At 42.0% G+C, this 15,047-nt stretch overlaps 1 protein-coding gene across 1 annotated transcript in view; it reads right to left on the reverse strand.

Annotated features, from left to right (window-relative positions):
• Positions 1 to 12,954, reverse strand: part of LOC110990560 (uncharacterized) — a 34,043-nt gene extending 21,089 nt beyond the window's left edge. Inside the window, exons 1-6 of the mRNA XM_087130970.1 lie at positions 12,534 to 12,954; positions 10,060 to 10,185; positions 9,362 to 9,451; positions 5,838 to 6,074; positions 5,222 to 5,335; positions 1,466 to 1,549 (exon numbers count right to left, since the gene is read on the reverse strand). Of these exons, the coding sequence (XP_086987096.1) occupies positions 1,466 to 1,549; positions 5,222 to 5,335; positions 5,838 to 6,074; positions 9,362 to 9,451; positions 10,060 to 10,185; positions 12,534 to 12,852 (970 nt within the window). The 5' untranslated portion in view covers positions 12,853 to 12,954. The remainder of the gene's footprint in view (positions 1 to 1,465; positions 1,550 to 5,221; positions 5,336 to 5,837; positions 6,075 to 9,361; positions 9,452 to 10,059; positions 10,186 to 12,533) is intronic.
• Between the last annotated feature and the right edge of the window lie 2,093 nt (positions 12,955 to 15,047).

The following is a 15,047-nucleotide window of genomic DNA, read 5'->3' on the forward strand; positions in this document are numbered from 1 at the left end:
TTGATGCAAGTCAACAGGTAAGATTGGAGCTTATTGATAGTCACCTATGATTCGTAGTTTACCCAACTTTTTAATCACAGTTACTTTAGGGGATGCTCGGAAACTCAGTCTCACTTGAGTCCATCAAGTTCAACTTCCACCTTTGGTTACATGGCAAAGGGCACTGGTCTGGTTTTTGCATAATATTGGCTTCGTGTCTTTTATGCCTATGTGTACATGCTGTCCTTTACGTGTTTATAGAAACAACTCGTGCTGTCAAGTGATGCCAATATGGCAAAGCCGACTGGTGTGGTTCATCTGACGGATAATGTGCCATTCTTACCGTAGTAAGTAACCATTCCCAGACAATGAGATTTGGTCCCTTCGTGACATAATGAAAAGCCTCACTGAGCAACTGAGACAATTTTCTATCAAGTACAAATGCAATACGCAGTTCTGTGTCTGTGTTCTTGGACAGGATCGTTTTGTTGTACCGACTTATTTTTTATTGAGGATGGATACCAAGGCAATATTGTTGATTGACATAGTCATTTACAGCCCAGACTTTGTCTCATGTACTTATCCACATCATAATTTTCATCAAATGTTGTCGTCTGTAACATTGGAGTGCTCCTCTCACCTTTGCCAAAATGGTTTTGTTTCTCACAATTATTACATTTGTATAAACAAGCTTGACATCTCTATTTGGAGAGCGGTCTGCTTGTGCTAGAAATAGAATTTGCTAGGTCAACTAGACTTCCCATGTGCGCAGGGAAGGCCCTTCAATTCCTTTATCCGGGAGCTTTACACTGCCAGTATTGTAGGAGAATGATGGGGCCTCCCGTTGCTTACATGTCGCTGGAAATCCTTGGCATTTTTTGGCTGCCAGGTCGATAGCTTGAACTATTTCAGAAGCCTTATCAAACTTAATTGAAGTGACAACAATCTACGAGCAACAATCTACGCTGAATCTGATCATCAGCACTGACTTAGAGACAAGGTGGCATTGTTCTCTAATGTGTAAATTACAACCACGGTATACATAGACGACGTTTTGGTCAAGCCAGGACGTGTCGAAAAACTTGAATAATTGATTTGAAAACTTTAACAATAACGTTTTGCAAGTTCAACCAAGTCATTCTGAATGTTTAACCACGAAGTTTGAAAGTTTAACCACGACGGTTGAATATTAAACCATGAAGTTGAAAGTTTAACCATGCACAACGTTTGGATGTTTGACTGCAACGTTTGCGAGTTGAACGACACGTTTGAAAGAACGACGTTTGCTTACCCGGTTTTGTAGATCACCACAAATATTCAACAGGGGCGAATACATATAACGACTATTTGATAATTAAATCTTGCTTCACTGTTTACTTTTGTGCCAAGAATGGACCAGTGTCCAAACTAAGTTGCAGAAACGAGCTGAAGTCAATGTGTGCACTGATTAAAACTAGAGTACTGACAGATTTTAACATATTCTTACCCTGTGAAAAAGGCCAGACTCGGATTTTTCCAACGCAGTAACTTCTTCCAAGATCCACTTTCCACCATGGGCTCATTTCCGATGCTGTTGAAAAGGGGAATATGCAAACGTATTTTTTAACCTGAAGATATACACTGCTCCGTGTCTGATCTTTGTGAAATTTGGTGTGCATGTGAAAATTATCATTTTGAGAATACTCTGTGAAATTTCAATTCAATTTCGTCGTAGTCTTGTTTTCTTATGGTCAGGTAATTCATAACTTCAAGTGTGTCATTTGAACACATCAGTTATAGAAGTTGACATTTTACTCGGAAATGTGGATGATTTTCATAACGTTGGTTACACATGATCGGGAGACATTAATGTTGAAAAAATCCAGAAATGAATTTCCACGTTACAGGAAAACGTTCCATGGATATAAATATAATTAGAAAGCTCTGTCGTTAAAAACATCTGTCATTTTCTTTTGAAAACACCATTATAACGGAGGAAGGGTGCTTAATATTTTTTTCAGCGGGTTAGGGGTAATTATAATACCAAGACCCCGCGCATGCGGCTTTCTCATAGAGATCACCATTCGTGATTCGGACGTCGTTGAAGCTACCAGTAGTATATTTGCGGCTTTTTACCGTGCCGAAATGTTGTGAACATAATGCTATGGAAGACTGCTACGCTCTTTGATAACCTTCAATAATTTCAGGCAACACGGTCGATGACTGCCCGAGGGTTCCGGTAATGGTCCTAAGGAACAACCTCTGGCATTATTATGATGTTTGTGTCCCATGTAAGCACCTAGGAAAGCGTGAGTTTTCAGTCCTAAATTCAGCGAAGGCCAAGTATTTGCGTTCAGCAAGTGCTTGCACGGTCGCTTTATGCGCGTTCCTCTGGAACAATATTGTTTGTAGAACCAAATTCAACGAAAAAAGAAAAAGACGAAATCTTTTTTTTTTTGTATGTTTTATAGATTTTTTAGACTATGCATTTTCTTTTACAGGAAGTAAAAATCGAGACGGATATGCTGCTCTGTGATGCTACAGTGCGCAAACCATTCGAATATACTATAACTCCGCCGTCCTCACGTATGCCAGGAAGGACTGTGCTTTACATTGACTGGTAGATTCTAACGATTACCTTTCATGTAGAAGGGTGTTTTTAGACATTCTTGACCCCCCTAAAAAGATCAAGTTGACAGGGCATGAAGTGCACGAAGTAGAACACTATAGAAAGTCTTTCTTTATTTTGCCATACTGACAGGTGGCCTGCATGAAAGAAATAATTCCAGTAATTATTGTGGGCCTACATTTTGTTACAGAAAAGTAAAATAAAATCCAGTAGGCAATTCCAAATTGATACAAAGCAAGCCAAAGAATATTCAATTCGAAAATTTGTTTACAAAGCACGAGGCCAGTACTGGGATAGAAACCTTTCTTTGATACAATGTCATCAGCTTTGTTAGTGCTAAAATCGACTATAAGCCTTGTCCAAGTACACAGCCTTTCTTCAGTTGGGCCATTCTTCAGAGAATTGTGAAAGTAGTGGGCCACAATTAACGCTTTCCTATGTGATAACATGGGACACAAACATCGTCTACTAGAGTTTGTTCCTACTAATCACTACCGTAACTCTTGGGCAGTAATCAAATGTGGTGCACTGAAATTATTGAATATTTTTTTACAAAAAAAAAAGAGATAGTGGCAGTCTTCCATAGGTGAGCATTTTATTCACAAACTTTTGGGCACAGTAAAAAAGTCGCCACTCTACTACTTGTGGCTTCAATGACGTCTATATCACGAATGATGATCTCTCTGAGTAGCAAGCATTCTCTGGGGTCTTGATATCCCCTTCTAGGAAAGAAAATTACGCAGAAAGGAAAAAAACATATTCGTGTTACCATTTCACCGCGCCGAGTTAAATCGTTCAATGTGTTACCGCTGCAAGTTATAAGATCTTGCCGCAGCTTCGAATTGATATCCCGCCACAGCGAAAATTTCAGTAGTTTCATGAGCCCTGTTCAACATACTGCTTTCAATTTATCATCAGGCTGAAGTGCAGTGAGATTTGGTTTTATATTGCTGATAGGAACAAAGGGGAATGTTACATTTCAACAAAACTTGTTTTCCAACACAACAGAAAACAAAACAAATCCTTTTGTGGTGTGAATTTCCACATTCTACGGAGATCTGGAAGTGCCTTTCTACTTGTCGAGAAAGTAGCAAATGTTTTCTCAGGATAACGACATATTACGGGCAATATGGCAACATCATGAGATGCTTTATCGCCGGTTGAAGTCATCCTAGAATGGAGATTACAGCATCCCGAGACAATTTACCATGGGATACTTATATCCTAAAAGTAATATGATAGCATTATTTGTCAATGGGTGCCAGCATGTAACAATGTCAACATCTTGCCTCTATTATGCCGTCATCCCGAGAATCTCAACAAGTCGGATGGCACATCCAGAGCCCAGTAATTCTCAGATGAGGAGTAGACTGTTTTTGATTCGTCACTACATTTCCCAAGTGCTAAATAAAAGCAAGCAGACTTCAAAGTTACAATTGAACTGTAATCAGTCGAAATATATCAATTTATAGTACCTAAAATGGAGATCAAAAACAGTACTTTTACCTACGCAACGCATGAAACACCTCACAGCTTTGGACATTCAAATCATTTTAGGTTACTTAGTTCGCTCATCTTCAAATATAGTATAAGTGCACACGTGTCATGGGCACCGGGCTGGAAGTGTCGACCCGTGTTCAAATATTAGAACAAACTCCGTCCGATAAGTTTTCGACAAAAAAAAGTTACGTTGTTCATTTGATTTTCCCGGCGCCCTACACTATATGGGTGATTTGCGACCAGTGATTGCATGCATGTGAGGTCAGAGATCCTAGGGATTTCAATCCAGTTGATGGAAAAGTGTGTGCTAGTTTCCCTGTCACCTTCACGTCATGTTTCTCTTTGCCTGTTGAAATTTAAATTAAGGCATACCACCATAGCAGATGTTAGAATGATATCAACATCGAGGGTTGGTCCGAAAAGGCAACACACATTAGCTAAACCTATACATGGGCGCCGCCAGAATTTTTTTCTCGTAGAGGGCGGGCAAACCGTCTAGTTAAAACAAAAACGTTTAACCGTGGGAAGAGGGTCGATTTTCTTTTTTTTTCTCAAGCTCACAATTATGTTATATGTGATTTCTAATTTTCATTTCTTCGGCCGTTTTCTTTTTCGTTTTCAGTCTTTCAGGGTTCCTCATCGCAGCACTGAGGTAATTGGGATTATTTAAAGTAAAAATGAAAAGGCACCGTAATCGTTTCGACAAGCAATGAACCTGGGAGTCAGAGTTGTCTACCCCACTTCTGGATATGGGAGATCATACCCCAAAAGAGATTGTTTTGTTTTGTGTTGGAAATCAAGCTTGGTTGAATCAAGCTTGTTTCCAGCAATCTCAAAACACAATTTCATCTCAGATTATACATCTGAGTACGATGACATGCTGAATAAGATTTATGAAACTGCTGAATAGCTTGAAGCGGCGAGATTTCAATTTAACCCCACGCACGATCGCATTGCTCGCCGCGGAGAGATACACATTCAGTGATTTAGTTTCTCGCGGTGGCAAGATAATAACTCGAAAAAATATTTTTGCAAGTTGCCCATAATATGCTTTTGTAGATTTACCTCAATACGTAAATTACGTGAATTAAAAAAGTACAGTGTACACCATGAAAGTAAGCTGATAAGACTCACTTGTTAAGCTGCAATATGTATGCCCATCTATTGTAAGACCATCCAAAGCTCGTCCAGCAAAAGAATTTGCCACCGTTGAGCTTTGATTACTGGATTCATCTACCAAAGTTAAAGCTACAATAACAAAAATAGAAAAAAAGGAGATTTTGTTCACAGTTGTCTTATTAAGCCCAATTTTGGTTTCCCTGTAGGACACAACATCTACCACCCGATCCGACTCTCCACCGGTACTTTTAAGTAGGGTTGCACACTAAATACGGCATACTATGAGTAGGTCGGTATCATAGGAGTGTAGCATGGGCCACCTTACCAGTTTTAGCTTGTACACCGCAGCAGTGGCTCTCTGTTGTGTGACAAGTGGGAATGCTTTTCATGCCATGCTTGTCAGTGTGGCAAACGTAGTCCTGCTACGATCTTATGATATCAACCTGCTTATAGCATGCCGTATTTGGTGTGCAACCCTACTTAAACGTAGCGGTGGGTATTCGGATCGGGTGCACCTACAGGGGACAAGGTGGGATATATGTGTACATGCAGCAAAGTTAGTTGAAACTTTTGGGAATCCGAAAATAATTTTAAAAATCAGAAAAAAATATCTCTGTTAATCAATTCTTACCTGCTGACTGAAGATCACACTGCCATACCATAACCTCACAAAGGACAAGGGCTGTCTGTTCGGGAATGTCGATGCTGATGTAACGGGCGACTCTAAGTGAATCGCAGGTGAATTCAATCCAGTCATTAATCAAGGCTTGGTACTGGGTCACTGGAGATCCACACGTCGGGTTATTAGTAGGCGTGGTTCCCAGACCAGCACGTGCAACGGCACTCTTTAAATATAGTCGCGTTGTGTCTAAAGTGTATAAGGTAAGAACAGGAGCGCGACTTTATGTCAAAATGGTGTAATTTCAGGGAATGAGATTTAACAAGAACTTGAATAACTTTTGAATCCGTTGTCCATAGTATCACTTCTGAACTCTTTTTCAGCGTACCAATCCTCTTGGTAACAAAGTGAAAACAAAATCCCATTAAATATCAAACGTTACTGAACAAGCGATGTTCTAGAGGTGTCAGGGGGTCTCTTGCTTTGGGGGAGGTCTATTAATTATATAAATAACTTATGCACATTACTGTATACAGCTCATAGCATCTCTGGTTTCATTTCCACTGAATATACAATCCATACAGCATCTTTGATGTGAAAAAAGCAATAAAGTCGCCCGACAACCGAAAGAAGATAAAAAACTTGGTATCATGAATAATTAATGAGTTACAATTAGGCAAAAGCTTAATTAATTTACACATATACTGGTGATAAGCATGTGTGCCTCTATTACACTGCCAAATTTCATTGAAATACATCATTGTATGAGATTTGGGGGGAGGGCAGATTCCCCCCCCGGCCGTAACAAGGAAAAAAAAAACGTTTCTTTGAAGGTTAAGACCTGAGAGCACAGTTTGAATACTATTTTGGGGGTATATTCTCGAATAAAGATACTGCCTGGCAAACCTTTGTGAAATAAAAGAAAACAGAACTTTTAACCATAATCTTGCATTTAATTAAAACGCAAGACCAACGTAGTCCTTAGGTTCGTTCACCAGACGTTATTTTGTCCGATTTTGTACCTTTTTTATGGGCGCTTACTTAATAGTGCAGTGCAGTCATAAGCAGCCCACGGTGCTTCAAAAATCTGCAGATAGGACCCTGCAATAACACATGTATAAATGCGTTTGCCCTTCCTGACGCCCTGTGTGGATGTTGAGCGACGATTGAATGCACTAATGCTCAATTAAAACTCAGAAACTTTTAATTGTAATGCGATAAACATTTATATTGGCAACCTATACAGTAGCCAAGCTGTAGATTTCGGTCGATGTTCAAGCGTGTAGTTCCATGCATACTGCTCTGTGCTGCCTGAAATATCTCGCTGATCTATGTATGTAATCTAGAGATTTAACGAGATCAGGCCCTGCTAGCTGCAAAAACTGTAGTGTTAAAACGATGCTAATTTAACCTCCTCGGTGTCCATTTAGACCTATGCGGTCGCTAAAGGTACACAAATTTGATGTCACACTTTTTGCCGTGTTCCATGTCATACAGGCTATAACTATTGTAACGCAAAGCATAACCTACAGTTTCGATTAGTGTGCATTCGGGTGTTGGTTGCTGGGCAACATTTCCCGGGTAGTACCTCGCCGTCGTGTCCATGCCGGTAGAGGTTTATTTTGGGGCGCTAAACTACAACGCCAGTGTATATAAGTGACTATGCGCTCAGTCTCGCTCTCTTTTATGCTGCGGCTCGCAACCAGAGTGCCGTCTCTGTGAGGTTGACTGTAAGCACAATTCACTCTCCGATCACCAACCAACCTCAATACCTATAATCGCCTATCACATACCGATAATCAATTGTAATTATGTATTGATTTGTATCATAATTGCGTAACTTAATAAAGCATCACGTAGGTCAGACATTGATGTTCACCTAAGGTATGTAAATCAGTAAGACAAGAGTAGGCGCAAAACTTCTCTCCAGCTCCCCCCATTCTTTCCAGGGATTTTGTTGTTGAGAGAGCGTGGTAGGGTGTTCTTTTGGTTTAGACCGTTCAGCGATGCAGGTTCGAGACCCACCCGGGCAGTTGTGAAAGACAATTCCGCTACGAACTGGTTTCAGAAGTGGAATAGGCGCCGTTGATTGTACTAGAAATCACCTACACCAGTGACTTCGATAGGCGACCCATCCCGCACGGGGAACGAGTCGACAAACTGCGGCGAGGATAGCAGTCAAACAGAGTTGACGCTAGCTGGTCATTAGACCGCAAGCCGAAAGCGGGAAATTCAAGGGGGAGTCTGTGGAAGACACAAGCCGCAGGGAGAGCGAAAATCCCTTGACTTTCAAAGTAAAGAGGCCGTGCAGAAAAAAAGTTCGGACAAAGAGTGAAATTGACGCATCAGCCAGACGTCGAAACATCATCTTAGATAGATTTAGTCGAAAGACCCCGTGGCGCAACTACAGGCAAGCATTTTCAAGCTTGTCAGTTGGCTAGCAGTTGGAATGAACGCCAAGGAAAGGTGTTCTTGGGGACAGTAGCAGCGCACGGCTATGCAAACGGACTGTCTCGTAAGCTATGCAGCCAGTCTGAGCGAGACGAGAGAGTGGAGGCACCACAGCAGACAATACCGATTGGTGAAAATGTTGGGTGGAAAAAAGGCCAGCAGCTCCTGTCGCAGGGGTGAGAAACGTCACTGTTGTACGGAGCTGAAGCTGCAAGATGTATCTATTGGATGGGTGCTTACAGCAAAAGAAGAGTCTGTAGAAAGACCTGAATGGGCAGAAATGTCTTCGAGATCCTTAGTAGCAAAGGTATACTGGTGACTATGGGAACTACTGGCGATTAGAGGAGTCCTCTGCAGGCGACGGAAATTAGATGGGCGTCGTTAGGTAAAGTGGCACACGGTGCTACCCGAGAAATATCGCCTGGAAGTAGTGAAAGAGTTGCACGGAGGGAAGTTAATGGGAAGCGTGGGTGTCAGGAAACCCATCGCCAAAGTCTGGGAGAGATTCTACTGGGTTGGCATGTGCACGCCAAGAGAAAATGGATGGAGGCATACCCATTCCAGATCAGGCGACGGAAACTGTTGCATTAAAGTTCCTAAAGGAATTCGTGTGCAATTTTGACTTTGGCTCATTTTAACTAGAGGGTTCGTCTTCTTCTACCTCCTTCACGGATTCCAAATCGTTGTCAATTTCATTCATGTCAGATTCCTCTGCAGCATGGATATGTTTATATGCCTTCGTAGATTAGATTTGCGTTCAAACCTTTTGCCAGGCATTCGTTTGACCTTGGAAATAGCATTCATGTTGAATTTTGGAAAGTCTAGCTCAGTTCAAAAAGGCTAAAACAAATCGTACATTTATCAGCTATGCGAGGATTTCCTTCTTTTGCATTGTATTTATTTTAGCAACTTTATAAGTCTGGAGGCCATGTAATTAAAAAAATACTAAATTAATTAAACCGCAGTACGTGTCTGAGTAGACAAAATCTGGTCGTTTTTTTTTTTTTTTTTTTTTTTTGCTCCCGTCAATTGGTCATTACATCACAATCACAAGCAATTATGAATAGGCCTACTGGGCAACTTACGTCTGAGGTCATCTATATTCCTGATGGCGATTTTACTGATGCAGTGAGGAGCTTTCAGGTCTATCCTCCACCAAGGATTCCACATCGTTTCTGGGTGGGAAATCATGTTACACGATCTCGTTACTGAGCGCCAGAGGGGCGCTCCGTAATGAAAAGTAGTTCATAGCGTGTGTGATAGCGAGAAATGTCAATGAATTAAAATCAGCCTAGCAACAATTCAACATAAATTTCCACATCAATACCAGCTTTAGCTTTCGACGGGGATCTTGAAAAGGGAATAAGTGAGAATCTTTACTAATAATGAAAAATAGCAAAATATTCTTCCACAGCTCAAGGTAGCGATTTCAGAGTAAACTGCCAATAGTAAACTTTTGTGTGTGAATTTTTATTGCTGTGTGAAAAGAAAACCCATCAACCTTGGGGCGACTCTTTCGCAAAATTTGGAAAAAAAGGTGACCCATGACACTTTCATTTGCGGTACACCTAATGCGGAGTTGAATACCACTAACCACAATATTCTTTCAACACGCTTTACGGCTTTGATAAGGACGCTAATGTAACATTAAACAATTTGGCCATTAGTTACTCAACAAACTAAATCGCCCTTGCAAGGTAACGAATGTGGTATTTTTTTGCCAGCACATTTTATTGATTTATTTTAATTGCACATTTCTTTGGAGTAAAAAGTTCAGCCTTACCTGTTCGGCTGCAGTATGGGCTTACATACTGTAGCGCTCCATCCACAGCTCGGTCTGCGTCCCAGGTACCGTTTTGGTCACTAAAGCTTGAAATCTGACTACTTGGGAGGCCAATTAAAGTTAAGGCTTCATGGAACATGCCGTACAAAAGAGAGAAAAATAAAGTTGTTGGACTTAAAAGTCTCCTTGTTGAGCTCTTTTTGTAGCATACATATACCGTTGGGCTATATTTCCGAGGTTGACGACATACAGGAGCGTGTCTTAAATTATGGTGAACGTAGAACGGGTTATTCACGCCAACATCCTTTTAACAGGGGTTAAGTTCGATCGTCGACAAACTGTTCGCAAATGGTCGATTTTGACCTGTAGCCTGTGCATGAAATAAATATGGGGCGCCAGGCAAAATCGACCAGTAGTTAACAAGTTGTCGCTGATCGACTTTGCCTAAGCATGTCAAGCGCCTGCAGGTAGATGTGACCCTCGTAACATTAACAGGTGGACTACAATGAAGGTGGTAAGTGGGGATAAAAGCAATTTCTGTGCTGTGGCCTGATTCTAAGCAATACAGTCGACTTTTTTGCCATTGTGAAAAGTAGTTTGAAACGACTGTGATTATTGTTATCAAGTTTACCTCCATGCACAGAAGAACGCACCCTCACGGGCAAAAAGCAACATTTTATGTCGGCGGTTGTAATGCTGATTTTTTGTTGACATATTGCAATGCACATTTTATTGCAGGAAGGTCAATAATATGAAAGAAACTTGACTAGATTCGAGGAAACGAGTATGCCATACACAAATGACAGCTGGAGCAAATACGAAAGTAAAGAAACGGAGGTAAAATGCCTTAATAAGATGAAAATTTAACAGATGGGACTTGTATTAAACAGATCATACAGGAAAGACGAGTAGTGCAGACAAAAAAAACTAAAAATGAGCGATTGGACTGAGATGAACTTCAAACTAGAAGTGAAGAACTTAAAACTCTCTGAAGAAAAAAAAATGAAAAAGGTAAATTTAAAGAGAGGGAGGTACCTAAGATAACTTTTTGTAGTTGTATGAATGCACGTTTTTATGAAATGATCAGTAAGATTTGAAGATTTACATGGTGGAAATTATATCTGTTATATAGGTTTGCAGGTACACCATGCAATCAACCACAAGTGCATTTGCGTTTCCAGGCCACTTCCCAGGACGCTTGGGTCTCCTATAACCGAAATGCCCTCTCCCTACGGCATTAGGGTCGCCTATACCCGAACCCCCCAACTCCCCCATCGCCACAGTATGTCTATCGTACCTGGGCCCCATTTCCCACCAACTCCAGAATATCCTACAATCGCCCAACATCTGAATCTATTACTCCGCACCCATTAGGCTGGAGTCGGTACTCCACACCCACAATGACAAGCATCCACCCAGCAGTCGCCCGATGTACACCGCATTCCATGTAAATACGGCCAAGTACGCATCGGAGAAACAGGCAGCAACCTCCCCACCAGGCTCCAAGAACACTGTGCGCACGGCCGACGAGGAGAATACGACAAGTCGGCCATCGTCAAAAATTCACACTCCTTGGACCACCACATCAAATGGGACAACGTAGAGCTTATCACCCCCACCCATATCTGGCTTCCAATGAGAATCCAGGAAGCCATCGAAATTTTCCGGCACGACACCGTCACTAAGACATCAAATTCAAGCTCAGCGACGTCTGGCACCCACTACTACCACTCAAGACATTCCCCAAACCTGAGCAGTAGGGTCCCCTACACCCAAAACCCACACCAACCACCCCAGGTGTTTGGGTTTTCTCTACCTGAAGCCATACTCCACCCCCCTCGGCATAAGGGTCCCTTATACCCGAACCCAAGGTTTCCTGCCAATTTCTGTATTCCTATACCAACACAGGATCCAACACCGTCACGCTCCAGTGCACGCACGGCAAGCCATACAACCAGCGAATCCGTTCCACGCTCCACCGCCTCGGGATTACCTTTATAACCCAGCTCTCCACTGGAACCCGACTTCTGAGGACAGCCAGAGTATCCTGGGCGAAACGTCAAGTTGGCACTCATCTGTTCTTCTAAGAACCACACCTCTTCCAAAAGAGATTGATCCTATGGTGTACCCGCAAGCCTTCATCTCATATAAATTATCAAAACTGAACAAAGTTTATTAACTTTGCGTTCGAATAAAACAAATCTTATTATCTTTTCCTGAGACTAACCCTCCACAACTCTCTTCAAGATTAAAAATTAAATTCAACGAGAGCACGTGGCACTAATAGGCATGGCTTTCTTATGTTGTAACCCATCGAAATTAGAAACCAGACATCAAAAAGGGGAAACACAGTGGAATATTCCATCAAGTAAATATTTATCCAGGGCTGCAATGAACAAGTTTGCCCTTAAATATTTATCCTTAAAAATGATTAAATTTCCTCTTCGTACTGAACAAGTATTATCTGTACCCACCTGATGGCATGGTGTCCTTCAACTGATTCGTCGTCGCTTCTTCCACCATAACCTCAGTCAACTGGACTATGGCCTGGTAACCTATTCGAATGATATTGACACTGACGTATCGTGCAGTGACGTATGGCTCAGGTGTGAAATCTACAACCGCTCCGTCAATAGCTTGATCCTCTGTAACTTGTCCTATCACCGGGTTTAACAGATGGTTGGAGTTCAAACCAGCGCGTACCACACCAGTTTTTAATCGATTAGCTGCAACAATGTTAACAGTAATACACATCAATACGCATCGGGTGAGTTGTGCATACGATGAGTTCATACGTTTTACTCTCCCTCAACATAAAAATCGACATCACTCTGTTAACATAGCACACGTGTGCGTCGCATTTGGTCGTCAAAATCGCCCTGGGAGCGAGTCTGACAGGTATGCAACGTTTGGCGCAAGTGTTGACGAGCATGTGGAATGGCACCTTTAATCATGGAGCCGGCATGACCGACAGGTAATTCACAAAGCAAACATTCTTGTGAAATTACAAGGTGTCTCGGGGATGATGCCTAAATTTGCCTAATAGTAGGCATAATTGTTTTTTGTTTCTGTTTACTTTCACTTAGCTTTGTGTAACCGTACTTTTCCTTTCAAGTTTAATTTATAAAAAGAACATGTATTTTACATCACGAGGCTGCGAAATATTATAAGGGGAAACTGTTATCGTCTGTTCTTTGTTAGTTGTTGAGCCGTGGCCAAGAAAGGAGGAAAGGTTTGAACGAGAAGGGTTAACTGAGAGGGGTTTGGCGTACGAAGCTTGCACGACTGTGGAAAAACAACAAAATTAATGAGACGATAAAGTGCAGCCTTATATGTTATTGGGGAAACCATCTTTGGAGTTCCCTGCAGTAAAACTTGCCTGTTGTACCGCAATTTTCTGGTAGTAGTCTCCAGAATGAAATTTCCGTCTGTAAAGGTAAGTACTGGGTATTCCAACAGCGGCCAATCGACGCAGCACATTTGGATTCACCCAATCACAACAGGAAACACAGCATGCATTTTCCTTGCGAGGCAAACTCTTCACTTTTCCTGTTACACCAGCGTTTACATTGTTAACAGCTTTGCTCTAATCAAATAAGACGATATCGTCCAATTGTTGTTCTCGACGTGTGTACTAAGACATCCGCCAGGTTGAAATGGAAACAGTTGACAAAGAAGACGCAACTTTGGAATCAAACAGCGGAGACCATCTTTGTTCAGTAAGGCAATCAAACGCTCAGGTGGTCCCAATACGGGCGGTGCTAGACTTTCAGGGGTCCTGCAATGTGTAGGCCCGACAAGGGACCTTAACCAATAGCGCCTACTATCGACGGAACAACTGCTCGTCATGGCATTCCCGACCTGTCAGGTCGTACCTCCATCTTTCAGCGTTTAACAGTTAAGCGGGCGTGCAAGTCATGGAGGACGCGAGTCCAGCTCAACGATCTCAGGCTCAACACAGTTTTCTGTTTCCGCGGCAAATTAGTATAAGATGTGCGACTACGGCGATTGGCACATCCTCCTTGGCGGCATAGGGCTCAGCCTCCAGGTAATAAGCCTTTCGCGAGTTTAACATGAATACAAAGTTCTTCAACTTCACGTGAACACAATTATTTGAATTCTCCATACCAATAGCAATGTTGCTATAGACCTTTTTCACAAACGGGACTAAATGTAAACAATACCACCACATCTTGGCCACAGTGATCGCACATATTCCTACGGGCAGCTTCAACCACGTGTAAGCGTACGTGCTAACGCTGCATGCCTGACTAGTTTAGCTCGAATAGGTAAATTATCGTCAAATCACTATGCGGTCATTACCATTACATTACATCATAGGTCAAGCACGAGCCTGACATCACAGGAAAAGTTTTAATTACTCCTGATTGGGGAAAGTTTTTTCCTACTTTTTAATTACAAAAGAGACGACTTGCACCAACATACTCTTTGAATAAAAAAGGGCACTCAGGCACTGGTCCATTCCAGAGACGGTCGCTATGCAAAAGCTTACCCTGTATCACAAGGTATGCGTCTTAAGTCTAGGGAATGTCACGATGTCAGATCGACTTGCACTGCCGAAGTCCATGCGGCAACCCATGCAGTCCACAGCTGGGGGAGGCTCTGTGTATCATCAGCAGATTTGTTAAACATTTGTTCAGCGAATAGGATTTGTTGTTGGAACGCCATGAGGAAGTGTGCAGATTCATTTCTGTGTTCCTTTCGATGTTCGAGAAGAATCCCATGACAGAAATTGTATTTTCCGACACTGCTTATAACTTGGATGGTATTCACAGGGCACGAAAAATTCCAACGATTTGGCAGTACTGTGAGGCGAAAGTCAATGCTTTTCGTCAAGGTCTTGCGGCTGTGTTTACGTGTAACTGCAAAGCGTCTGGACCGGAGACCACATGCACGATAGCGCAGCCACGAGGCCCTGTCCAACTTGTCAGGAATTTCTTATCTTTTTCTTTATGTTTTCGATTTTT

This window comes from Acanthaster planci, linkage group LG21, assembly GCF_054643075.1.
Source record: "Acanthaster planci isolate LZ-2023a linkage group LG21, COTS_SCS, whole genome shotgun sequence".
In the NCBI taxonomy this organism is placed as follows: Eukaryota; Metazoa; Echinodermata; class Asteroidea; order Valvatida; family Acanthasteridae; genus Acanthaster; species Acanthaster planci.